Below are 24,321 nucleotides of genomic sequence, written 5' to 3' on the forward strand. Positions count from 1 at the left end.
GTAAACATTACACATACAGAAGTTTCAAAACAATAAAGACATTACAAATGTCATATTATATATATACAGTGTTTTAACAATGTATAATTGGTTAAAGGACACAATATAAAATAAATAAGCATAAATATGGGTTGTATTTACAATGGTGTTTGTTGAATCATTCATTGACAGCCATTTGGGAAAGGATCATCTCTACATACTGTACCACAGAGCAGGGGTTCCCTAATTCGGTCCCGAATCGCGGCAAAGGTAAGAATATCTAATGTTAGCTAAATTTAGTCATGAATAAATTGGCAAAATTTCTTTACATTTACATTTCTGTGAACTGTCTTCTGTAAGTTTTAAATTGACACAATACCTGTTAGCAAAGATGTCAGCTAGAGGTGACGTGCAGAAACTGGCAGGGATTTGTAGTCTTGCATGATGTCTACTTTGATGCTAATTCGCGTTTTCGATTCTGAGAGTAAATAGAGCCAAATATATTGATAAAAGTCACCTTGTCCGAGAGAGATTTACCTGGTTATCAAAACGTCCTGCCAGGGTAAGTCTACACAAAACACAGCCAGTATTTCTAAAATCCCCTATGGGATAAAAATGAATGGTGGAAAATAACGGTTGGAAGCATTTCCCTGTTTGACCACTAGGGTTGAGGTCCACATAATACACAACCTATGGAGATCCTATAGTTCACTATTCTATATGCTTTCTATGTAGTTCTATTACAAAACCTACCAAACACACCAAATAAAGTGGGATAAAGTCCCTACGATTCTTAACAGTGTTGTTCCCTGCTGTGTGTGTGTGTGTGTGTGTGTGTGTGTGTGTGTGTGTGTGTGTGTGTGTGTGTGTGTGTGTGTGTGTGTGTGTGTGTGTGTGTGTGTGTGTGTGTGTGTGTGTGTGTGTGTGTGTGTGTGTGTGTGTGTGTGTGCAGGGCATAGGCTTGGACACTGGGTGGTTCGGAAGACTGGTGACCAGAAGCGAGTAAACAAGGTCAGGAACCCCCTCCCCTGGTGTTCCTCACTGACACACAAACATACGCACACGCACACACCAGACTAGGCTGGTGGGAGGAACTATAAGAGGACAGGCTCGTTGTAATGATATGAATGGAACAGAGTTAAACATTTGGTTTCCATATGCTTGATGTAGGACCATTCCAGTCCAGTCTTAACAATGAGCCCCTCCTTCTATAGCTCTTCCCACCAGCCTGCTCTGACACACACACAGAAATCCATGTTAGTCAATTATTATTCCGTGTTAGCATACACATGCAATGAAACATTGGTCTATCTTTCAGGCACTTTTATCTAAAGGAGCTTAGACTTTACAAACAGATCTGGGGCGAGGCTGTAGGGTTTATTGGCTGTGCAAGGAGAAACACCACCCACTTGTTGACTTGATGCTTTAACACATCATAAACTAACCAATGGGCCTTTCCATTCTATGCTGCAGCAGTTTCCCAGGAGTGAAGGAGATGATAGACCATACCACACACACACCTCTGCTGCTCATAAACATGGAGAGGACCTGGAGCACAGAGCCAGTGCTGCCTGCTGCACCCTGCACCTCTCTGACCAGAACCAGCAGTGCAGGAGAAACAGTGTATGTGTGTGGTAGGGAGATGCACAATTTAAAAATATGACATAAAGTAGCTTTTATTGTGTAGTATTCAATTCACAGTTGAAGGTTTATTTTTATGTTATAAGGTTAATGTTTGAAGTTGCACATCAAGTTAAATGTAGTGAAGTTGTATACATTACACTGATCTTGATCTATCATTTTTCAGTTTTGATCATTCAACTTAGAGAATAAAGGTAAAATAAAATAAATGTATGTTTGGACTATTTCCTGTTGAGCCAGTCCAGTTTTATAACCCACCCACTAAAATAAATGTATGTTTGGACTATTTCCTGTTGAGCCTATCCAGTTTTATAACCCACCCGCTAATGCCACTGTCCTCTTCTCTTAATCTTCTCCTTCTTCACATTTCCATTTTCTCCTTTTCCTCCCACTCCTCCTCTTCCTCCCCCTCCTCTTTGACTTCCCCCTCTTCTTCCTCCCCCTCTTCCTACTCCTCATCTACCTCCTCCTCTTTCTCCCCTCCACTTCTACATCTCCCCCTCATATACCTCCTCCTCTTTCTCTCCCTCCTCTTCTACCTCTTCCTCTATCTCCCCCTCCTCATCTACCTCCTCTTCTACTTGTACCTCCCCCTCTTCTTCCTCCTCCTATATCCATCAGCTGGATCAGGACTGGTCCGCTGCACCACCAGGTCATAGGTCATCCACTTCCGCTGCACTGAGAAACCACAGGCGAGACAAGAGGGACATGGCTGTCAGTGTCAGAAGTGGGTTCATACTGAGTATGACTTCAGAATTTAGAATGAATTTAGAATGAACACACCCAGAATTTAGAATGAACAAACCCATTAACTTTTCTAAATGGAATATTATAGAGTGGGTAGTTAATGGATTATAAGGCGATAAGAAGTTAGGGTTTAAGTCTAACACCTCGATCACACCTACTGTGTCATTGCATTTTGGGCACACCAGAAGAACATTCATTTCCAATGGAACACTGTGTTTGCCCTGCAGCATTGCGTTGCAGAGGCAGCTGCAGTGCGATCTGTGTGGTGCATAGATCTGTGTGGTGCATAGATCTGTGTGGTGCATAGATCTGTGTGGTGCATAGATCTGTGTGGTGCATAGATCTGTGTGGTGCATAGATCTGTGTGGTGCATAGATCTGTGTGGTGCATAGATCTGTATGGTGCTTAGATCTGTATGGTGCATAGATCTGTATGGTGCATAGATCTGTATGGTGCATAGATCTGTGTGGTGCATAGATCTGTGTGGTGCATAGATCTGTGTGGTGCATAGATCTGTGTGGTGCATAGATCTGTATGGTGCATAGATCTGTATGGTGCATAGATCTGTATGGTGCATAGATCTGTGTGGTGCATAGATCTGTATGGTGCATAGATCTGTATGGTGCATAGATCTGTATGGTGCATAGATCTGTGTGGTGCATAGATCTGTGTGGTGCATAGATCTGTGTGGTGCATAGATCTGTGTGGTGCATAGATCTGTGTGGTGCATAGATCTGTGTGGTGCATAGATCTGTGTGGTGCATAGATCTGTGTGGTGCATAGATCTGTGTGGTGCATAGATCTGTGTGGTGCATAGATCTGTGTGGTGCATAGATCTGTGTGGTGCATAGATCTGTGTGGTGCATAGATCTGTGTGGTGCATAGATCTGTATGGTGCATAGATCTGTGTGGTGCATAGATCTGTGTGGTGCATAGATCTGTGTGGTGCATAGATCTGTATGGTGCATAGATCTGTGTGGTGCATAGATCTGTGTGGTGCATAGATCTGTGTGGTGCTGGTGCATAGATCTGTGTGGTGCATAGATCTGTGTGGTGCATAGATCTATGTGGTGCATAGATCTGTGTGGTGCATAGATCTGTGTGGTGCATAGATCTGTATGGTGCATAGATCTGTGTGGTGCATAGATCTGTGTGGTGCATAGATCTGTATGGTGCATAGATCTGTATGGTGCATAGATCTGTGTGGTGCATAGATCTGTGTGGTGCATAGATCTGTGTGGTGCATAGATCTGTATGGTGCATAGATCTGTATGGTGCATAGATCTGTGTGGTGCATAGATCTGTGTGGTGCATAGATCTGTATGGTGCATAGATCTGTGTGGTGCATAGATCTGTATGGTGATCTGTATGGTGCATAGATCTGTGTGGTGCATAGATCTGTATGGTGCATAGATCTGTGTGGTGCATAGATCTGTGTGGTGCATAGATCTGTATGGTGCATAGATCTGTATGGTGCATAGATCTGTATGGTGCATAGATCTGTGTGGTGCATAGATCTGTGTGGTGCATAGATCTGTATGGTGCATAGATCTGTGTGGTGCATAGATCTGTATGGTGCATAGATCTGTATGGTGCATAGATCTGTATGGTGCATAGATCTGTATGGTGCATACGTTGGCATTATTGAACAGTGACAGTAAGTCAAACTGTATGCGTAGACGGCTTGATAGAAATCGTAGCAGAACGAGAATGTTGAACTTATGTTGCGCAAAACCCTGTCTATGTGATCGAGCCATAAGTAAAGTAACATTATTTTTGCTACTAACTATTTTCCTTTATTCTTTCTGAAAATAACAGTTACATACATCATCATACAGAAAATCTAGATGTAAAAATATTAGAACATGAAACAGCCTACAACATTCAAATGGTAGCGATTACCATATAATACGACAACATACCTGATTGATTTTTCATGTCTTCGACCATCCTCTCTAAACCCTTGTTCAACGCCATCATATTTTTGCCACAGTCCCTTTGATTGTCGCCAGATGAAGCCGGAGATTCCGCCATCTATAAACGTGCGATATTCATATGAAGATTTGAATCATAAATGAATAGCTCACCAAAACCAAGCAGAACTTAAGCACACTGAAAATGTTTCACAAACATAGCATAATCAATGGATAAACAGCAACCTGGTACAACACAAGGATGTGCTTAAGCTTAAATTTATAAAATTCAAACATATATATTTTTTAATGACTTTAATTGACAGGTGTAACGTTACGTAGCCGTTAGCTGACATTAGTTCCGTTGGCTGGCAAGGCTAACCATTCCAAATGTATCCAAAGTAAACTAAATGTGAAGTCAGTGAGCTTGTCAATCTTGGATAAAATAACAAACCTTTGAGTACTTTAATTAAATAGGCACCTTCTTATTTTTTTAAATATTTACAAGTGAACTAAATACTTACGATATTGGGTCGTTATCTAGCGGCCTCTTCCTCTGGATGCTCTCCCACACCGAGGAACAAACGTGTTACCTCGTGCTGTCTGGACCACATTTTACTGGGTGTTATCACATTTTACTGGGTGCTATCACATTTTACTGAGTGCTACCACATTTTATTGGGTGCTATCACATTTTACTGGGTGCTACCACATTTGACTGAGTGCTACCACATTTTATTGGGTGCTACCACATTTTACTGGGTGCTATCACATTTTACTGGGTGCTATCACATTTTACTGGGTGCTATCACATTTTACTGGGTGCTATCACATTTTACTGGGTGCTACCACATTTTACTGGGTGCTATCACATTTTACTGGGTGCTACCACATTTTACTGGGTGCTATCACATTTTACTGGGTGCTATCACATTTTACTGGGTGCTATCACATTTTACTGGGTGCTATCACATTTTACTGGGTGCTACCACATTTTACTGGGTGCTATCACATTTTACTGGGTGCTATCACATTTTACTGAGTGCTATCACATTTTACTGGGTGCTATCACATTTTACTGGGTGCTATCACATTTTACTGGGTGCTATCACATTTTACTGGGTGCTATCACATTTTACTGGGTGCTACCACATTTTACTGGGTGCTACCACATTTTACTGGGTGCTATCACATTTAACTGGGTGCTATCACATTTTACTGGGTGCTACCACATTTTACTGGGTGCTACCACATTTTACTGGGTGCTATCACATTTAACTGGGTGCTATCACATTTTACTGGGTGCTACCACATTTTACTGGGTGCTACCACATTTTACTGGGTGCTATCACATTTTACTGGGTGCTACCACATTTTACTGGGTGCTATCACATTTTACTGGGTGCTACCACATTTTACTGGGTGCTATCACATTTTACTGGGTGCTATCACATTTTACTGGGTGCTATCACATTTTACTGGGTGCTATCACATTTTACTGGGTGCTATCACATTTTACTGAGTGCTATCACATTTTTTTTTCCCCACACGGAGGCGCCAGGTTCTAACAAAGCAACAAAGTTACAATTGAACCACTGCCCTTTCATGTGACTGAGATGCCAAAAATACAATTTACAAAGTTATGGCAACAACAGACACATTTGAGGGAGAGAAGAAAGACATATTTATAATGTTCCCCATCAACACGGGCTCTAGAATTCAATAGTAATCTATAATATAATATATGCCATTTAGCAGACGCTTTTATCCAAAGCGACTTACAGTCATGTGTGCATACATTCTACGTATGGGTGGTCCCGGGAATCGAACCCACTACCCTGGCGTTACAAGCGCCATGCTCTACCAACTGAGCTACAGAAGGAACACTAGCCAACTATTTAGGTTCAGTGAACAGGCATTTGGAAATTGTATAGGCCGATTATCAGCAATCATACACGTTTCAAGAAATGTATATTTAATAATTCAATTTTTTTATTTTCTTCACAACACAAAAATGGAATGAAACGCTTACTAAGAGTATGGGTGTATATTCCTTTGGGGAGAGGGAGCCTGAAGAAACTGGTTGACAGACACTCCTGTCAGAATCCTCACCTGGCTAAACAACCAATCAGGAGAAATGGGTGTTGCCAGGGAAACCTGTGCAACAGTTGACAGTGCTGACAGAGCGAGGGCAAAGAGTAAACAGGTAGAGGTGTAGAGAGAGAGAGAGAGACAGAGAGAGAGAGAGAGAGAGACACACACACACACAAAGACAGTGAGCGACAGACGAGAGAGAAAGAGAGAGAGACCCCGTGGGCACAACTTAGACACTGAAACAGTCATCATCTTCCAAGGACCAGAACAACACAGGTGAGAGAGACAAGAGATTCTGACCATGGCGTCGTTCGAACCTCAGGGCCAGTCTCCTCCTTGCTGTGGCCCCCAGTTCCCCAGCTTGGGCCAGGAACCTCCAGAACTCAGCATGTACAGTGACTGCTACTATCCTCCGCCATCGCTCCCCAGCCCCCAGCGCACCCCCGACACCTCCTACGACTACAGTACCTCCTCCCCCAACCCTTACCTGTGGTTCAACGGATCCAGCATCAACGCTCCCCCTTACCTGGCCACTGCCGGGCCTCCAGGTAACCCCGGGCCCCCCTTCGTCCCCCAGCACTACGGAATGCAGAGGCCCTACCTGGGGTCCAGCGGGGCGGGGGTCCCTGGGGGGGAGCTGGGCTGGTTCTCTCTGCCCTCACAGGAAGACCTGATGAAGCTGGTACGCCCGCCCTACTCCTACTCTGCCCTCATCGCCATGGCGATCCACGGCGCCCCGGAGCGTCGGCTGACCCTGAGTCAGATCTACCAGTATGTGGCCGATAACTTCCCCTTCTACAACAAGAGCAAAGCTGGCTGGCAGAACTCGATCAGGCACAACCTGTCACTTAACGACTGCTTCAAGAAGGTCCCCAGAGACGAGGACGATCCTGGTAAGACTAACTACATTATGTGTTTGTTTTACAAAAAGCCCACAAAATAAAATAACCAATCAATCTAAGGTATGACAGTATTTGATGGATGAATTATTCATTTTGAATCTAACCTTGGCACCCAGAACCAAATCTGTCATGACAGACAAATGTGAATCTGCTGTTAATCTTTTAGTCAAGTCAAAATTCTACTTTAGTTGTGATGTGTCTTTACTTTAAGTAGCCATTGTGACTTGTCTTTGGAGTGTGTAACAGTCTAGTGCTAGAACATCTTGTCTTTAGAGTGTGTAACAGTCTAGTGATAGAACGTCTTTAGAGTGTGTAACAGTCTATTGCTAGAACAGCTTGTCTTCAGAGTTTGTAACAGTCTAGTGATAGAACAGCTTGTCTTTAGAGTGTGTAACAGTCTAGTGATAGAACGTCTTTAGAGTGTGTTACAGTGTAGTGATTGACAGTCTTTAGAGTGTGTAACAGTGTAGTGATAGAACAGCTTGTCTTTAGAGTGTGTAACAGTCTAGTGATAGAATGTCTTTCGAGTGTGTAACAGTCTAGTGCTAGAACAGCTTGTCTTTAGAGTGTGTAACATTCTAGTGATAGAACGTCTTTAGAGTGTGTAACAGTGTAGTGATAGAACAGCTTGTCTTTAGAGTGTGTAACAGTCTAGTGATAGAACGTCTTTAGAGTGTGTAACAGTCTAGTGCTAGAACAGCTTGTCTTTAGAGTGTGGAACAGTCTAGTGATAGAACGTCTTTAGAGTGTGTAACAGTCTAGTGATTGAACTCTTTAGAGTGTGTAACAGTCTAGTGATTGAACAGCTTGTCTTTAGAGTGTGTAACAGTCTAGTGATAGAACGTCTTTAGAGTGTGTAACAGTCTAGTGATTGAACTCTTTAGAGTGTGTAACAGTCTAGTGATTGAACAGCTTGTCTTTAGAGTGTGTAACAGTGTAGTGATAGAACAGCTTGTCTTTAGAGTGTGTAACAGTCTAGTGATAGAACGTCTTTCGAGTGTGTAACAGTCTAGTGCTAGAACAGCTTGTCTTTAGAGTGTGTAACAGTCTAGTGATAGAACAGCTTGTCTTTAGAGTGTGTAACAGTCTAGTGATAGAACGTCTTTAGAGTGTGTAACAGTCTAGTGCTAGAACAGCTTGTCTTCAGAGTGTGTAACAGTCTAGTGATAGAACGTCTTTAGAGTGTGTAACAGTCTAGTGATAGAACGTCTAGAGTGTGTTAAGTGTAGTGATTGAACGTCTTTAGAGTGTGTAACAGTGTAGTGATAGAACAGCTTGTCTTTAGAGTGTGTAACAGTCTAGTGATAGAATGTCTTTCGAGTGTGTAACAGTCTAGTGCTAGAACAGCTTGTCTTTAGAGTGTGTAACATTCTAGTGATAGAACGTCTTTAGAGTGTGTAACAGTGTAGTGATAGAACAGCTTGTCTTTAGAGTGTGTAACAGTCTAGTGATAGAACGTCTTTAGAGTGTGTAACAGTCTAGTGCTAGAACAGCTTGTCTTTAGAGTGTGGAACAGTCTAGTGATAGAACGTCTTTAGAGTGTGTAACAGTCTTGATTGAACTTTTAGAGTGTGTAACAGTCTAGTGATTGAACAGCTTGTCTTTAGAGTGTGTAACAGTCTAGTGATAGAACGTCTTTAGAGTGTGTAACAGTCTAGTGATTGAACGTCTTTAGAGTGTGTAACAGTCTAGTGATTGAACAGCTTGTCTTTAGAGTGTGTAACAGTGTAGTGATAGAACAGCTTGTCTTTAGAGTGTGTAACAGTCTAGTGATAGAACGTCTTTCGAGTGTGTAACAGTCTAGTGCTAGAACAGCTTGTCTTTAGAGTGTGTAACAGTCTAGTGTCTTTTCGAGTGTGTAACAGTCTAGTCATAGAACAGCTTGTCTTTAGAGTGTGTAACAGTCTAGTGATAGAACAGCTTGTCTTTAGAGTGTGTAACAGTCTAGTGATAGAACAGCTTGTCTTAAGAGTGTGTAACAGTCTAGTGATTGAACAGCTTGTCTTTAGAGTGTGTAGCAGTCTAGTCATAGAACAGCTTGTCTTTAGAGTGTGTAACAGTCTAGTGATAGTACAGCTTGTCTTTAGAGTGTGTAACAGTGTAGTGATAGAACAGCTTGTCTTTAGAGTGTGTAACAGTCTAGTGATAGAACGTCTTTAGAGTGTGTAACAGTCTAGTGCTAGAACAGCTTGTCTTTAGAGTGTGTAACAGTCTAGTGATAGAACAGCTTGTCTTTAGAGTGTGTAGCAGTCTAGTCATAGAACAGCTTGTCTTTAGAGTGTGTAACAGTCTAGTGATAGTACAGCTTGTCTTTAGAGTGTGTAACAGTGTAGTGATAGAACAGCTTGTCTTTAGAGTGTGTAACAGTCTTGATAGAACGTCTTTAGTGTGTAACAGTCTAGTGATAGAACAGCTTGTCTTTAGAGTGTGTAACAGTCTAGTGATAGAACAGCTTGTCTTTAGAGTGTGTAACAGTCTAGTGATAGAACGTCTTTAGAGTGTGTAGCAGTCTAGTGATAGAACAGCTTGTCTTTAGAGTGTGTAACAGTCTAGTGATAGAACAGCTTGTCTTTAGAGTGTGTAACAGTCTAGTGATAGAACAGCTTGTCTTTAGAGTGTGTAACAGTCTAGTGATTGAACAGCTTGTCTTTAGAGTTTGTAGCAGTCTAGTCATAGAACAGCTTGTCTTTAGAGTGTGTAACAGTCTAGTGATAGGACAGCTTGTCTTTAGAGTGTGTAACAGTGTAGTGATAGAACAGCTTGTCTTTAGAGTGTGTAACAGTCTAGTGATTGAACAGCTTGTCTTTAGAGTGTGTAACAGTGTAGTGATAGAACAGCTTGTCTTTAGAGTGTGTAACAGTCTAGTGATAGAACAGCTTTCGAGTGTGTAACAGTCTAGTGATAGAACGTCTTTAGAGTGTGTAACAGTCTAGTGATTGAACAGCTTGTCTTTAGAGTGTGTAACAGTCTAGTGATAGAACAGCTTGTCTTAAGAGTGTGTAACAGTCTAGTGATTTAACAGCTTGTCTTTAGAGTGTGTAACAGTCTAGTGATAGAACAGCTTGTCTTTAGAGTGTGTAACAGTCTAGTGATAGACAGCTTGTCTTTAGAGTGTGTAACAGTCTAGTGATTGAACAGCTTGTCTTTAGAGTGTCTAACAGTCTAGTCATAGAACAGCTTGTCTTTAGAGTGTGTAACAGTCTAGTGATAGAACAGCTTGTCTTTAGATTGTGTAACAGTCTAGTGATTGAACAGCTTGTCTTTAGAGTGTAACAGTCTAGTGATTGAACAGCTTGTCTTTAGAGTGTGTAACAGTCTAGTGATTGAACAGCTTGTCTTTAGAGTGTAACAGTTTAGTGATTGAACAACTTGTCTTTAGAGTGTGTAACAGTCTAGTGATAGAACAGCTTGTCTTTAGAGTGTGTAACAGTCTAGTGATTGAACAGCTTGTCTTTAGAGTGTGTAACAGTTTAGTGATTGAACAACTTGTCTTTAGAGTGTGTAACAGTCTAGTGATAGAACAGCTTGTCTTTAGAGTGTGTAACAGTGTAGTGATTGAACAGCTTGTCTTTAGAGTGTGTAACAGTGTAGTGATAGAACAGCTTGTCTTTAGAGTGTGTAACAGTCTAGTGATAGAACGTCTTTCAGAGTGTGTAACAGTCTAGTGCTAGAACAGCTTGTCTTTAGAGTGTGTAACAGTCTAGTGATAGAACAGCTCTTTAGAGTGTGTAACAGTCTAGTGATTGAACAGCTTGTCTTTAGAGTGTGTAACAGTGTAGTGATAGAACAGCTTGTCTTTAGAGTGTGTAACAGTCTAGTGATAGAACGTCTTTCGAGTGTGTAACAGTCTAGTGCTAGAACAGCTTGTCTTTAGAGTGTGTAACAGTCTAGTGATAGAACGTCTTGTCTTTAGAGTGTGTAACAGTGTAGTGATAGAACAGCTTGTCTTTAGAGTGTGTAACAGTCTAGTGATAGAACGTCTTTAGAGTGTGTAACAGTCTAGTGATAGTACAGCTTGTCTTTAGAGTGTGTAACAGTCTAGTGATTGAACAGCTTCTTTAGAGCGTGTAACAGTTTAGTGATTGAACAACTTGTCTTTAGAGTGTGTAACAGTCTAGTGATAGAACAGCTTGTCTTTAGAGTGTGTAACAGTCTAGTGATAGAACGTCTTTAGAGTGAGTAACAGTCTAGTGATAGAACGTGTGTAACAGTCTAGTGCTAGAACAGCTTGTCTTTAGAGTGTGTAACAGTCTAGTGATAGAACGTCTTTAGAGTGTGTAACAGTCTAGTGCTAGAACAGCTTGTCTTCAGCGTGTGTAACAGTCTAGTGATAGAACGTCTTTAGAGTGTGTAACAGTCTAGTGTTTGAACAGCTTGTCTTTAGAGTGTGTAACAGTCTAGTGATTGATCAGATGTCTTTAGAGTGTGTAACAGTGTAGTGCTAGAACAGCTTGTCTTTAGAGTGTGTAACAGTCTAGTGCTAGAACAGCTTGTCTTTAGAGTGTGTAACAGTCTCGGGATTGAACAGCTTGTCTTTAGAGTGTGTAACAGTCTAGTGATAGAACAGCTTGTCTTTAGAGTGTGTAACAGTCTAGTGATTGAACAGCTTGTCTTTAGAGTGTGTAACAGTCTAGTGATAGAACAGCTTGTCTTTAGAGTGTGTAACAGTCTAGTGATAGAACAGCTTGTCTTTAGAGTGTGTAACAGTCTAGTGATAGAACAGCTTGTCTTTAGAGTGTGTAACAGTCTAGTGATAGAACAGCTTGTCTTTAGAGTGTGTAACAGTCTAGTGATAGAACAGCTTGTCTTAAGAGTGTGTAACAGTCTAGTGATTGAACAGCTTGTCTTTAGAGTTTGTAACAGTCTAGTGATAGAACAGCTTGTCTTTAGAGTGTGTAACAGTCTAGTGATAGGACAGCTTGTCTTTAGAGTGTGTAACAGTGTAGTGATAGAACAGCTTGTCTTTAGAGTGTGTAACAGTCTAGTGATTGAACAGCTTGTCTTTAGAGTGTGTAACAGTGTAGTGATAGAACAGCTTGTCTTTAGAGTGTGTAACAGTCTAGTGATAGAACGTCTTTCGAGTGTGTAACAGTCTAGTGATAGAACGTCTTTAGAGTGTGTAACAGTCTAGTGATTGAACAGCTTGTCTTTAGAGTGTGTAACAGTCTAGTGATAGAACAGCTTGTCTTAAGAGTGTGTAACAGTCTAGTGATTTAACAGCCTGTCTTTAGAGTGTGTAACAGTCTAGTCATAGAACAGCTTGTCTTTAGGTGTGTAACAGTCTAGTGATAGTACAGCTTGTCTTTAGAGTGTGTAACAGTCTAGTGATTGAACAGCTTGTCTTTAGAGTGTCTAACAGTCTAGTCATAGAACAGCTTGTCTTTAGGTGTGTAACAGTCTAGTGATAGTACAGCTTGTCTTTAGATTGTGTAACAGTCTAGTGATTGAACAGCTTGTCTTTAGAGTGTCTAACAGTCTAGTGATTGAACAGCTTGTCTTTAGAGTGTGTAACAGTCTAGTGATTGAACAGCTTGTCTTTAGAGTGTGTAACAGTTTAGTGATTGAACAACTTGTCTTTAGAGTGTGTAACAGTCTAGTGATAGAACAGCTTGTCTTTAGAGTGTGTAACAGTCTAGTGATTGAACAGCTTGTCTTTAGAGTGTGTAACAGTTTAGTGATTGAACAACTTGTCTTTAGAGTGTGTAACAGTCTAGTGATAGAACAGCTTGTCTTTAGAGTGTGTAACAGTGTAGTGATTGAACAGCTTGTCTTTAGAGTGTGTAACAGTGTAGTGATAGAACAGCTTGTCTTTAGAGTGTGTAACAGTCTAGTGATAGAACGTCTTTAGAGTGTGTAACAGTCTAGTCATAGAACAGCTTGTCTTTAGAGTGTGTAACAGTCTAGTGATAGAACGTCTTTAGAGTGTGTAACAGTCTAGTGATAGAACGTATTTAGAGTGTGTAACAGTCTAGTGCTAGAACAGCTTGTCTTTAGAGTGTGGAACAGTCTAGTGATAGAACGTCTTTCGAGTGTGTAACAGTCTAGTGCTAGAACAGCTTGTCTTTAGAGTGTGTAACAGTCTAGTGATAGAACGTCTTGTCTTTAGAGTGTGTAACAGTCTAGTGATAGAACGTCTTTAGAGTGTGTAACAGTCTAGTGCTAGAACAGCTTGTCTTCAGAGTGTGTAACAGTCTAGTGATAGAACGAGAGTGTGTAACAGTCTAGTGATAGAACGTCTTTAGAGTGTGTAACAGTCTAGTGATTGAACGTCTTTAGAGTGTGTAACAGTGTAGTGATAGAACAGCTTGTCTTTAGAGTGTGTAACAGTCTAGTGATAGAACGTCTTTAGAGTGTGTAACAGTCTAGTCATAGAACAGCTTGTCTTTAGAGTGTGTAACAGTCTAGTGATAGAACGTCTTTAGAGTGTGTAACAGTCTAGTCATAGAACAGCTTGTCTTTAGAGTGTGTAACAGTCTAGTGATAGAACGTCTTTAGAGTGTGTAACAGTCTAGTCATAGAACAGCTTGTCTTTAGAGTGTGTAACAGTCTAGTGATAGAACGTCTTTAGAGTGTGTAACAGTCTAGTGATAGAACGTATTTAGAGTGTGTAACAGTCTAGTGCTAGAACAGCTTGTCTTTAGAGTGTGGAACAGTCTAGTGATAGAACGTCTTTAGAGTGTGTAACAGTCTAGTGATTGAACGTCTTTAGAGTGTGTAACAGTCTAGTGATTGAACAGCTTGTCTTTAGAGTGTGTAACAGTGTAGTGATAGAACAGCTTGTCTTTAGAGTGTGTAACAGTCTAGTGATAGAACGTCTTTCGAGTGTGTAACAGTCTAGTGCTAGAACAGCTTGTCTTTAGAGTGTGTAACAGTCTAGTGATAGAACGTCTTTCGAGTGTGTAACAGTCTAGTCATAGAACAGCTTGTCTTTAGAGTGTGTAACAGTCTAGTGATAGAACAGCTTGTCTTTAGAGTGTGTAACAGTCTAGTGATAGAACAGCTTGTCTTAAGAGTGTGTAACAGTCTAGTGATTGAACAGCTTGTCTTTAGAGTGTGTAGCAGTCTAGTCATAGAACAGCTTGTCTTTAGAGTGTGTAACAGTCTAGTGATAGTACAGCTTGTCTTTAGAGTGTGTAACAGTGTAGTGATAGAACAGCTTGTCTTTAGAGTGTGTAACAGTCTAGTGATAGAACGTCTTTAGAGTGTGTAACAGTCTAGTGCTAGAACAGCTTGTCTTTAGAGTGTGTAACAGTCTAGTGATAGAACAGCTTGTCTTTAGAGTGTGTAGCAGTCTAGTCATAGAACAGCTTGTCTTTAGAGTGTGTAACAGTCTAGTGATAGTACAGCTTGTCTTTAGAGTGTGTAACAGTGTAGTGATAGAACAGCTTGTCTTTAGAGTGTGTAACAGTCTAGTGATAGAACGTCTTTAGTGTGTAACAGTCTAGTGCTAGAACAGCTTGTCTTTAGAGTGTGTAACAGTCTAGTGATAGAACAGCTTGTCTTTAGAGTGTGTAACAGTCTAGTGATAGAACGTCTTTAGAGTGTGTAGCAGTCTAGTGATAGAACAGCTTGTCTTTAGAGTGTGTAACAGTCTAGTGATAGAACAGCTTGTCTTTAGAGTGTGTAACAGTCTAGTGATAGAACAGCTTGTCTTAAGAGTGTGTAACAGTCTAGTGATTGAACAGCTTGTCTTTAGAGTTTGTAACAGTCTAGTCATAGAACAGCTTGTCTTTAGAGTGTGTAACAGTCTAGTGATAGAACAGCTTGTCTTTAGAGTGTGTAACAGTGTAGTGATAGAACAGCTTGTCTTTAGAGTGTGTAACAGTCTAGTGATTGAACAGCTTGTCTTTAGAGTGTAACAGTGTAGTGATAGAACAGCTTGTCTTTAGAGTGTGTAACAGTCTAGTGATAGAACGTCTTTCGAGTGTGTAACAGTCTAGTGATAGAACGTCTTTAGAGTGTGTAACAGTCTAGTGATTGAACAGCTTGTCTTTAGAGTGTGTAACAGTCTAGTGATAGAACAGCTTGTCTTAAGAGTGTGTAACAGTCTAGTGATTTAACAGCCTGTCTTTAGAGTGTGTAACAGTCTAGTCATAGAACAGCTTGTCTTTAGGGTGTGTAACAGTCTAGTGATAGTACAGCTTGTCTTTAGAGTGTGTAACAGTCTAGTGATTGAACAGCTTGTCTTTAGAGTGTGTAACAGTCTAGTGATAGAACAGCTTGTCTTTAGGGTGTGTAACAGTCTAGTGATAGAACGTCTTTCGACAGCTTGTCTTTAGAGTGTAACAGTCTAGTGATTGAACAGCTTGTCTTTTTAGAGTGTGTAACAGTCTAGTGATTGAACAGCTTGTCTTTAGAGTGTGTAACAGTCTAGTGATTGAACAGCTTGTCTTTAGAGTGTGTAACAGTTTAGTGATTGAACAGTCTTGTCTTTAGAACAGTGTGTAACAGTCTAGTGATCTAGAACAGCTTGTCTTTAGAGTGTGTAACAGTCTAGTGATTGAACAGCTTGTCTTTAGAGTGTGTAACAGTCTAGTGATTGAACAACTTGTCTTTAGAGTGTGTAACAGTCTAGTGATAGAACAGCTTGTCTTTAGAGTGTGTAACAGTCTAGTGATTGAACAGCTTGTCTTTAGAGTGTGTAACAGTGTAGTGATAGAACAGCTTGTCTTTAGAGTGTGTAACAGTCTAGTGATAGAACAGCTTGTCTTTCGAGTGTGTAACAGTCTAGTGCTAGAACAGCTTGTCTTTAGAGTGTGTAACAGTCTAGTGATAGAACGTCTTTAGAGTGTGTAACAGTCTAGTGATTGAACAGCTTGTCTTTAGAGTGTGTAACAGTGTAGTGATAGAACAGCTTGTCTTTAGAGTGTGTAACAGTCTAGTGATAGAACGTCTTTAGAGTGTGTAACAGTCTATTGCTAGAACAGCTTGTCTTCAGAGTTTGTAACAGTCTAGTGATAGAACAGCTTGTCTTTAGAGTGTGTAACAGTCTAGTGATAGAACGTCTTTAGAGTGTGTAACAGTCTAGTGCTAGAACAGCTTGTCTTCAGCGTGTGTAACAGTCTAGTGATAGAACGTCTTTAGAGTGTGTAACAGTCTAGTGTTTGAACAGCTTGTCTTTAGAGTGTGTAACAGTCTAGTGATTGAACGTCTTTAGAGTGTGTAACAGTGTAGTGATAGAACAGCTTGTCTTTAGAGTGTGTAACAGTCTAGTGATAGAATGTCTTTCGAGTGTGTAACAGTCTAGTGCTAGAACAGCTTGTCTTTAGAGTGTGTAACATTCTAGTGATAGAACGTCTTTAGAGTGTGTAACAGTGTAGTGATAGAACAGCTTGTCTTTAGAGTGTGTAACAGTCTAGTGATAGAACGTCTTTAGAGTGTGTAACAGTCTAGTGCTAGAACAGCAGCTTGTCTTTAGAGTGTGGAACAGTCTAGTGATAGAACGTCTTTAGAGTGTGTAACAGTCTAGTGATTGAACGTCTTTAGAGTGTGTAACAGTCTAGTGATTGAACAGCTTGTCTTTAGAGTGTGTAACAGTCTAGTGATAGAACGTCTTTAGAGTGTGTAACAGTCTAGTGATTGAACGTCTTTAGAGTGTGTAACAGTCTAGTGATTGAACAGCTTGTCTTTAGAGTGTGTAACAGTGTAGTGATAGAACAGCTTGTCTTTAGAGTGTGTAACAGTCTAGTGATAGAACGTCTTTCGAGTGTGTAACAGTCTAGTGCTAGAACAGCTTGTCTTTAGTGATAGAACGTCTTTCGTGTGTAACAGTCTAGTCATAGAACAGCTTGTCTTTAGAGTGTGTAACAGTCTAGTGATAGAACAGCTTGTCTTTAGAGTGTGTAACAGTCTAGTGATAGAACAGCTTGTCTTAAGAGTGTGTAACAGTCTAGTGATTGAACAGCTTGTCTTTAGAGTGTGTAGCAGTCTAGTCATTGAACAGCTCTTTAGAGTGTGTAACAGTCTAGTGATAGTAACAGCTTGTCTTTAGAGTGTGTAACAGTGTAGTGATAGAACAGCTTGTCTTTAGAGTGTGTAACAGTCTAGTGATAGAACGTCTTTAGAGTGTGTAACAGTCTAGTGCTAGAACAGCTTGTCTTTAGAGTGTGTAACAGTCTAGTGATAGAACAGCTTGTCTTTAGAGTGTGTAGCAGTCTAGTCATAGAACAGCTTGTCTTTAGAGTGTGTAACAGTCTAGTGATAGTACAGCTTGTCTTTAGAGTGTGTAACAGTGTAGTGATAGAACAGCTTGTCTTTAGAGTGTGTAACAGTCTAGTGATAGAACGTCTTTAGTGTGTAACAGTCTAGTGCTAGAACAGCTTGTCTTTAGAGTGTGTAACAGTCTAGTGATAGAACAGCTTGTCTTTAGAGTGTGTAACAGTCTAGTGATAGAACGTCTTTAGAGTGTGTAGCAGTCTAGTGATAGAACAGCTTGTCTTTAGAGTGTGTAACAGTCTAGTGATAGAACAGCTTGTCTTTAGAGTGTGTAACAGTCTAGTGATAGAACAGCTTGTCTTAAGAGTGTGTAACAGTCTAGTGATTGAACAGCTTGTCTTTAGAGTTTGTAGCAGTCTAGTCATAGAACAGCTTGTCTTTAGAGTGTGTAACAGTCTAGTGATAGGACAGCTTGTCTTTAGAGTGTGTAACAGTGTAGTGATAGAACAGCTTGTCTTTAGAGTGTGTAACAGTCTAGTGATAGAACAGCTTGTCTTTAGAGTGTGTAACAGTGTAGTGATAGAACAGCTTGTCTTTAGAGTGTGTAACAGTCTAGTGATAGAACGTCTTTAGAGTGTGTAACAGTCTAGTGATAGAACGTAGAGTGTGTAACAGTCTAGTGATTGAACAGCTTGTCTTTAGAGTGTGTAACAGTCTAGTGATAGAACAGCTTGTCTTAAGAGTGTGTAACAGTCTAGTGATTGAACAGTGTCTTTAGAGTGTGTAACAGTCTAGTCATAGAACAGCTTGTCTTTAGGGTGTGTAACAGTCTAGTGATAGTACAGCTTGTCTTTAGAGTGTGTAACAGTCTAGTGATTGAACAGCTTGTCTTTAGAACAGTCTAGTCATAGAACAGCTTGTCTTTAGGGTGTGTAACAGTCTAGTGATAGTACAGCTTGTCTTTAGATTGTGTAACAGTCTAGTGATTGAACAGTTGTCTTTAGAGTGTCTAACAGTCTAGTGATTGAACAGCTTGTCTTTAGAGTGTGTAACAGTCTAGTGATTGAACAGCTTGTCTTTAGAGTGTGTAACAGTTTAGTGATTGAACAGTTGTCTTTAGAGTGTGTAACAGTCTAGTGATAGAACAGCTTGTCTTTAGAGTGTGTAACAGTCTAGTGATTGAACAGCTTGTCTTTAGAGTGTGTAACAGTTTAGTGATTGAACAACTTGTCTTTAGAGTGTGTAACAGTCTAGTGATAGAACAGCTTGTCTTTAGAGTGTGTAACAGTGTAGTGATTGAACAGCTTGTCTTTAGAGTGTGTAACAGTGTAGTGATAGAACAGCTTGTCTTTAGAGTGTGTAACAGTCTAGTGATAGAACATCTTTCGAGTGTGTAACAGTCTAGTGATAGAACAGCTTGTCTTTAGAGTGTGTAACAGTCTAGTGATAGAACAGCTTGTCTTTAGAGTGTGTAACAGTCTAGTGATAGAACAACTTGTCTTTAGAGTGTGTAACAGTCTAGTGATAGAACAGCTTGTCTTTAGAGTGTGTAACAGTCTAGTGATAGAACAGCTTGTCTTTAGAGTGTGTAACAGTCTAGTGATTGAACGTCTTTAGAGTGTAACAGTCTAGTGATAGAACAGCTTGTCTTTAGAGTGTGTAACAGTCTAGTGATAGAACAGCTTGTCTTTAGAGTGTGTAACAGTCTAGTGATAGAACAGCTTGTCTTTAGAGTGTTAACAGTCTAGTGATAGAACGTCTTTAGAGTGTGTAACAGTCTAGTGCTAGAACAGCTTGTCTTTAGAGTGTGTAACAGTCTAGTGATCTTTTAGAGTGTGTAACAGTCTAGTGATAGAACAGCTTGTCTTTAGAGTGTGTAACAGTCTAGTGATAGAACAGCTTGTCTTTAGAGTGTGTAACAGTCTAGTGATAGAACAGCTTGTCTTTAGAGTGTGTAACAGTCTAGTGATAGAACAGCTTGTCTTTAGAGTGTGTAACAGTCTAGTGATAGAACAGCTTGTCTTTAGAGTGTGTAACAGTCTAGTGATAGAACGTCTTTAGAGTGTGAACAGTCTTGTCTTGTCTTAGAGTGTGTAACAGTCTAGTGATAGAACGTCTTTAGAGTGTGTAACAGTCTAGTGATTGAACAGCTTGTCTTTAGAGTGTGTAACAGTCTAGTGATTGAACAGTCTTTTAGAGTGTGTAACAGTGTAGTGATAGAACAGCTTGTCTTTAGAGTGTGTAACAGTCTAGTGATAGAACGTCTCTTCAGAGTGTAACAGTCTAGTGATAGAACAGCTTGTCTTTAGAGTGTGTAACAGTCTAGTGATAGAACAGCTTGTCTTTAGAGTGTGTAACAGTCTAGTGATAGAACAGTCTTTAGAGTGTGTAACAGTCTAGTGATAGAACAGCTTGTCTTTAGAGTGTGTAACAGTCTAGTGATAGAACAGTTGTCTTTAGAGTGTGTAACAGTCTAGTGATAGAACAGCTTGTCTTTAGAGTGTGTAACAGTCTAGTGATAGAACAGCTTGTCTTTAGAGTGTGTAACAGTCTAGTGATAGAACAGCTTGTCTTAAGAGTGTGTAACAGTCTAGTGATTTAACAGCTTGTCTTTAGAGTGTGTAACAGTCTAGTCATAGAACAGCTTGTCTTTAGAGTGTGTAACAGTCTAGTGATAGGACAGCTCTTTAGAGTGTAACAGTGTAGTGATAGAACAGCTTGTCTTTAGAGTGTGTAACAGTCTAGTGATTGAACAGCTTGTCTTTAGAGTGTGTAACAGTCTAGTGATAGAACAGCTTGTCTTTAGAGTGTGTAACAGTCTAGTGATAGAACGTCTTGTCTTTAGAGTGTGTAACAGTCTAGTGATAGAACAGTCTTTAGAGTGTGTAACAGTCTAGTGATTGAACAGCTTGTCTTTAGAGTGTGTAACAGTCTAGTGATAGAACAGCTTGTCTTAAGAGTGTGTAACAGTCTAGTGATTTAACAGCCTGTCTTTAGAGTGTGTAACAGTCTAGTCATAGAACAGCTTGTCTTTAGGGTGTGTAACAGTCTAGTGATAGTACAGCTTGTCTTTAGAGTGTGTAACAGTCTAGTGATTGAACAGCTTGTCTTTAGAGTGTCTAACAGTCTAGTGATAGAACAGCTTGTCTTTAGGTGTGTAACAGTCTAGTGATAGAACAGCTTGTCTTTAGATTGTGTAACAGTCTAGTGATTGAACAGCTTGTCTTTAGAGTGTCTAACAGTCTAGTGATTGAACAGCTTGTCTTTAGAGTGTGTAACAGTCTAGTGATTGAACAGCTTGTCTTTAGAGTGTGTAACAGTTTAGTGATTGAACAACTTGTCTTTAGAGTGTGTAACAGTCTAGTGATAGAACAGCTTGTCTTTAGAGTGTGTAACAGTCTAGTGATTGAACAGCTTGTCTTTAGAGTGTGTAACAGTTTAGTGATTGAACAACTTGTCTTTAGAGTGTGTAACAGTCTAGTGATAGAACAGCTTGTCTTTAGAGTGTGTAACAGTGTAGTGATTGAACAGCTTGTCTTTAGAGTGTGTAACAGTGTAGTGATAGAACAGCTTGTCTTTAGAGTGTGTAACAGTCTAGTGATAGAACGTCTTTCGAGTGTGTAACAGTCTAGTGCTAGAACAGCTTGTCTTTAGAGTGTGTAACAGTCTAGTGATAGAACGCTTGTCTTTAGAGTGTGTAACAGTCTAGTGATTGAACAGCTTGTCTTTAGAGTGTGTAACAGTGTAGTGATAGAACAGCTTGTCTTTAGAGTGTGTAACAGTCTAGTGATAGAACAGCTTGTCTTTAGAGTGTGTAACAGTCTAGTGCTAGAACAGCTTGTCTTTAGAGTGTGTAACAGTCTAGTGATAGAACGTCTTGTCTTTAGAGTGTGTAACAGTCTAGTGATAGAACGTCTTTAGAGTGTGTAACAGTCTAGTGATAGAACAGCTTGTCTTCAGAGTGTGTAACAGTCTAGTGATAGAACGTCTTTAGAGTGTGTAACAGTCTAGTGATAGAACGTCTTTAGAGTGTGTTACAGTGTAGTGATTGAACGTCTTTAGAGTGTGTAACAGTGTAGTGATAGAACAGCTTGTCTTTAGAGTGTGTAACAGTCTAGTGATAGAATGTCTTTCGAGTGTGTAACAGTCTAGTGCTAGAACAGCTTGTCTTTAGAGTGTGTAACATTCTAGTGATAGAACGTCTTTAGAGTGTGTAACAGTGTAGTGATAGAACAGCTTGTCTTTAGAGTGTGTAACAGTCTAGTGATAGAACGTCTTTAGAGTGTGTAACAGTCTAGTGCTAGAACAGCTTGTCTTTAGAGTGTGGAACAGTCTAGTGATAGAACGTCTTTAGAGTGTAAACAGTCTAGTGATTGAACGTCTTTAGAGTGTGTAACAGTCTAGTGATTGAACAGCTTGTCTTTAGAGTGTGTAACAGTCTAGTGATAGAACGTCTTTAGAGTGTGTAACAGTCTAGTGATTGAACGTCTTTAGAGTGTGTAACAGTCTAGTGATTGAACAGCTTGTCTTTAGAGTGTGTAACAGTGTAGTGATAGAACAGCTTGTCTTTAGAGTGTGTAACAGTCTAGTGATAGAACGTCTTTCGAGTGTGTAACAGTCTAGTGCTAGAACAGCTTGTCTTTAGAGTGTGTAACAGTCTAGTGATAGAACTCTTTCGAGTGTGTAACAGTCTAGTCATAGAACAGCTTGTCTTTAGAGTGTGTAACAGTCTAGTGATAGAACAGTTGTCTTTAGAGTGTGTAACAGTCTAGTGATAGAACAGCTTGTCTTAAGAGTGTGTAACAGTCTAGTGATTGAACAGCTTGTCTTTAGAGTGTGTAGCAGTCTAGTCATAGAACAGCTTGTCTTTAGAGTGTGTAACAGTCTAGTGATAGTACAGCTTGTCTTTAGAGTGTGTAACAGTGTAGTGATAGAACAGCTTGTCTTTAGAGTGTGTAACAGTCTAGTGATAGAACGTCTTTAGAGTGTGTAACAGTCTAGTGCTAGAACAGCTTGTCTTTAGAGTGTGTAACAGTCTAGTGATAGAACAGCTTGTCTTTAGAGTGTGTAGCAGTCTAGTCATAGAACAGCTCTTTAGAGTGTGTAACAGTCTAGTGATAGTACAGCTTGTCTTTAGAGTGTGTAACAGTCTAGTGATAGAACAGCTTGTCTTTAGAGTGTGTAACAGTCTAGTGATAGAACGTCTTTAGTGTGTAACAGTCTAGTGCTAGAACAGCTTGTCTTTAGAGTGTGTAACAGTCTAGTGATAGAACAGCTTGTCTTTAGAGTGTGTAACAGTCTAGTGATAGAACGTCTTTAGAGTGTGTAACAGTCTAGTGATAGAACAGCTTGTCTTTAGAGTGTGTAACAGTCTAGTGATAGAACAGCTTGTCTTTAGAGTGTGTAACAGTCTAGTGATAGAACAGCTTGTCTTAAGAGTGTGTAACAGTCTAGTGATTGAACAGCTTGTCTTTAGAGTTTGTAACAGTCTAGTGATAGAACAGCTTGTCTTTAGAGTGTGTAACAGTCTAGTGATAGACAGCTTGTCTTTAGAGTGTGTAACAGTGTAGTGATAGAACAGCTTGTCTTTAGAGTGTGTAACAGTCTAGTGATTGAACAGCTTGTCTTTAGAGTGTGTAACAGTGTAGTGATAGAACAGCTTGTCTTTAGAGTGTGTAACAGTCTAGTGATAGAACGTCTTTAGAGTGTGTAACAGTCTAGTGATAGAACGTCTTTAGAGTGTGTAACAGTCTAGTGATTGAACAGCTTGTCTTTAGAGTGTGTAACAGTCTAGTGATAGAACAGCTTGTCTTAAGAGTGTGTAACAGTCTAGTGATAACAGCCTGTCTTTAGAGTGTGTAACAGTCTAGTCATAGAACAGCTTGTCTTTAGAGTGTGGAACAGTCTAGTGATAGTACAGCGTCTTTAGAGTGTGTAACAGTCTAGTGATTGAACAGCTTGTCTTTAGAGTGTGTAACAGTGTAGTGATAGAACAGCTTGTCTTTAGAGTGTGTAACAGTCTAGTGATAGAACGTCTTTCGAGTGTGTAACAGTCTAGTGATAGAACAGTCTTTAGAGTGTGTAACAGTCTAGTGATTGAACAGCTTGTCTTTAGAGTGTGTAACAGTCTAGTGATAGAACAGCTTGTCTTAAGAGTGTGTAACAGTCTAGTGATTTAACAGCCTGTCTTTAGGTGTAACAGTCTAGTCATAGAACAGCTTGTCTTTAGGGTGTGTAACAGTCTAGTGATAGTACAGCTTGTCTTTAGAGTGTGTAACAGTCTAGTGATTGAACAGCTTGTCTTTAGAGTGTCTAACAGTCTAGTGATAGAACAGCTTGTCTTTAGGGTGTGTAACAGTCTAGTGATAGAACAGCTTGTCTTTAGATTGTGTAACAGTCTAGTGATTGAACAGCTTGTCTTTAGAGTGTCTAACAGTCTAGTGATTGAACAGCTTGTCTTTAGAGTGTAACAGTCTAGTGATTGAACAGCTTGTCTTTAGAGTGTGTAACAGTTTAGTGATTGAACAACTTGTCTTTAGAGTGTGTAACAGTCTAGTGATAGAACAGCTTGTCTTTAGAGTGTGTAACAGTCTAGTGATTGAACAGCTTGTCTTTAGAGTGTGTAACAGTTTAGTGATTGAACAACTTGTCTTTAGAGTGTAACAGTCTAGTGATAGAACAGCTTGTCTTTAGAGTGTGTAACAGTCTAGTGATTGAACAGCTTGTCTTTAGAGTGTGTAACAGTGTAGTGATAGAACAGCTTGTCTTTAGAGTGTGTAACAGTCTAGTGATAGAACGTCTTTCGAGTGTGTAACAGTCTAGTGCTAGAACAGCTTGTCTTTAGAGTGTGTAACAGTCTAGTGATAGAACGTCTTTAGAGTGTGTAACAG

General features: G+C 40.1%; 1 protein-coding gene and 1 long non-coding RNA gene across 30 annotated transcripts in view; both read left to right on the top strand.

The window, feature by feature from the left end:
- Nucleotides 1-138: 138 nt before the first annotated feature.
- Nucleotides 139-2,716, top strand: LOC118379959 (uncharacterized). Its single transcript, XR_008130064.1, has 4 exons — nucleotides 139-249; nucleotides 932-990; nucleotides 1,453-1,613; nucleotides 2,242-2,716. It is a non-coding gene; the product is annotated as an uncharacterized LOC118379959 (long non-coding RNA).
- A 3,774-nt stretch (nucleotides 2,717-6,490) lies between these two features.
- LOC118379958 (forkhead box protein I1-ema-like) overlaps nucleotides 6,491-24,321 on the top strand; it is a 35,393-nt gene continuing 17,562 nt past the window's right edge. For all 29 annotated transcript variants that reach the window (XR_008130148.1, XR_008130139.1, XR_008130154.1 and 26 more), the window contains exon 1: nucleotides 6,491-7,267. Coding sequence is in view for 1 of the 29 variants with exons in the window: in XM_052514966.1 (XP_052370926.1) it covers nucleotides 6,676-7,267 (592 nt within the window). In the remaining 28 variants the exon portion in view is untranslated. The remainder of the gene's footprint in view (nucleotides 7,268-24,321) is intronic.

The sequence above is a fragment of the Oncorhynchus keta genome, chromosome 4, assembly GCF_023373465.1.
Source record: "Oncorhynchus keta strain PuntledgeMale-10-30-2019 chromosome 4, Oket_V2, whole genome shotgun sequence".
Classification (NCBI taxonomy): Eukaryota; Metazoa; Chordata; class Actinopteri; order Salmoniformes; family Salmonidae; genus Oncorhynchus; species Oncorhynchus keta.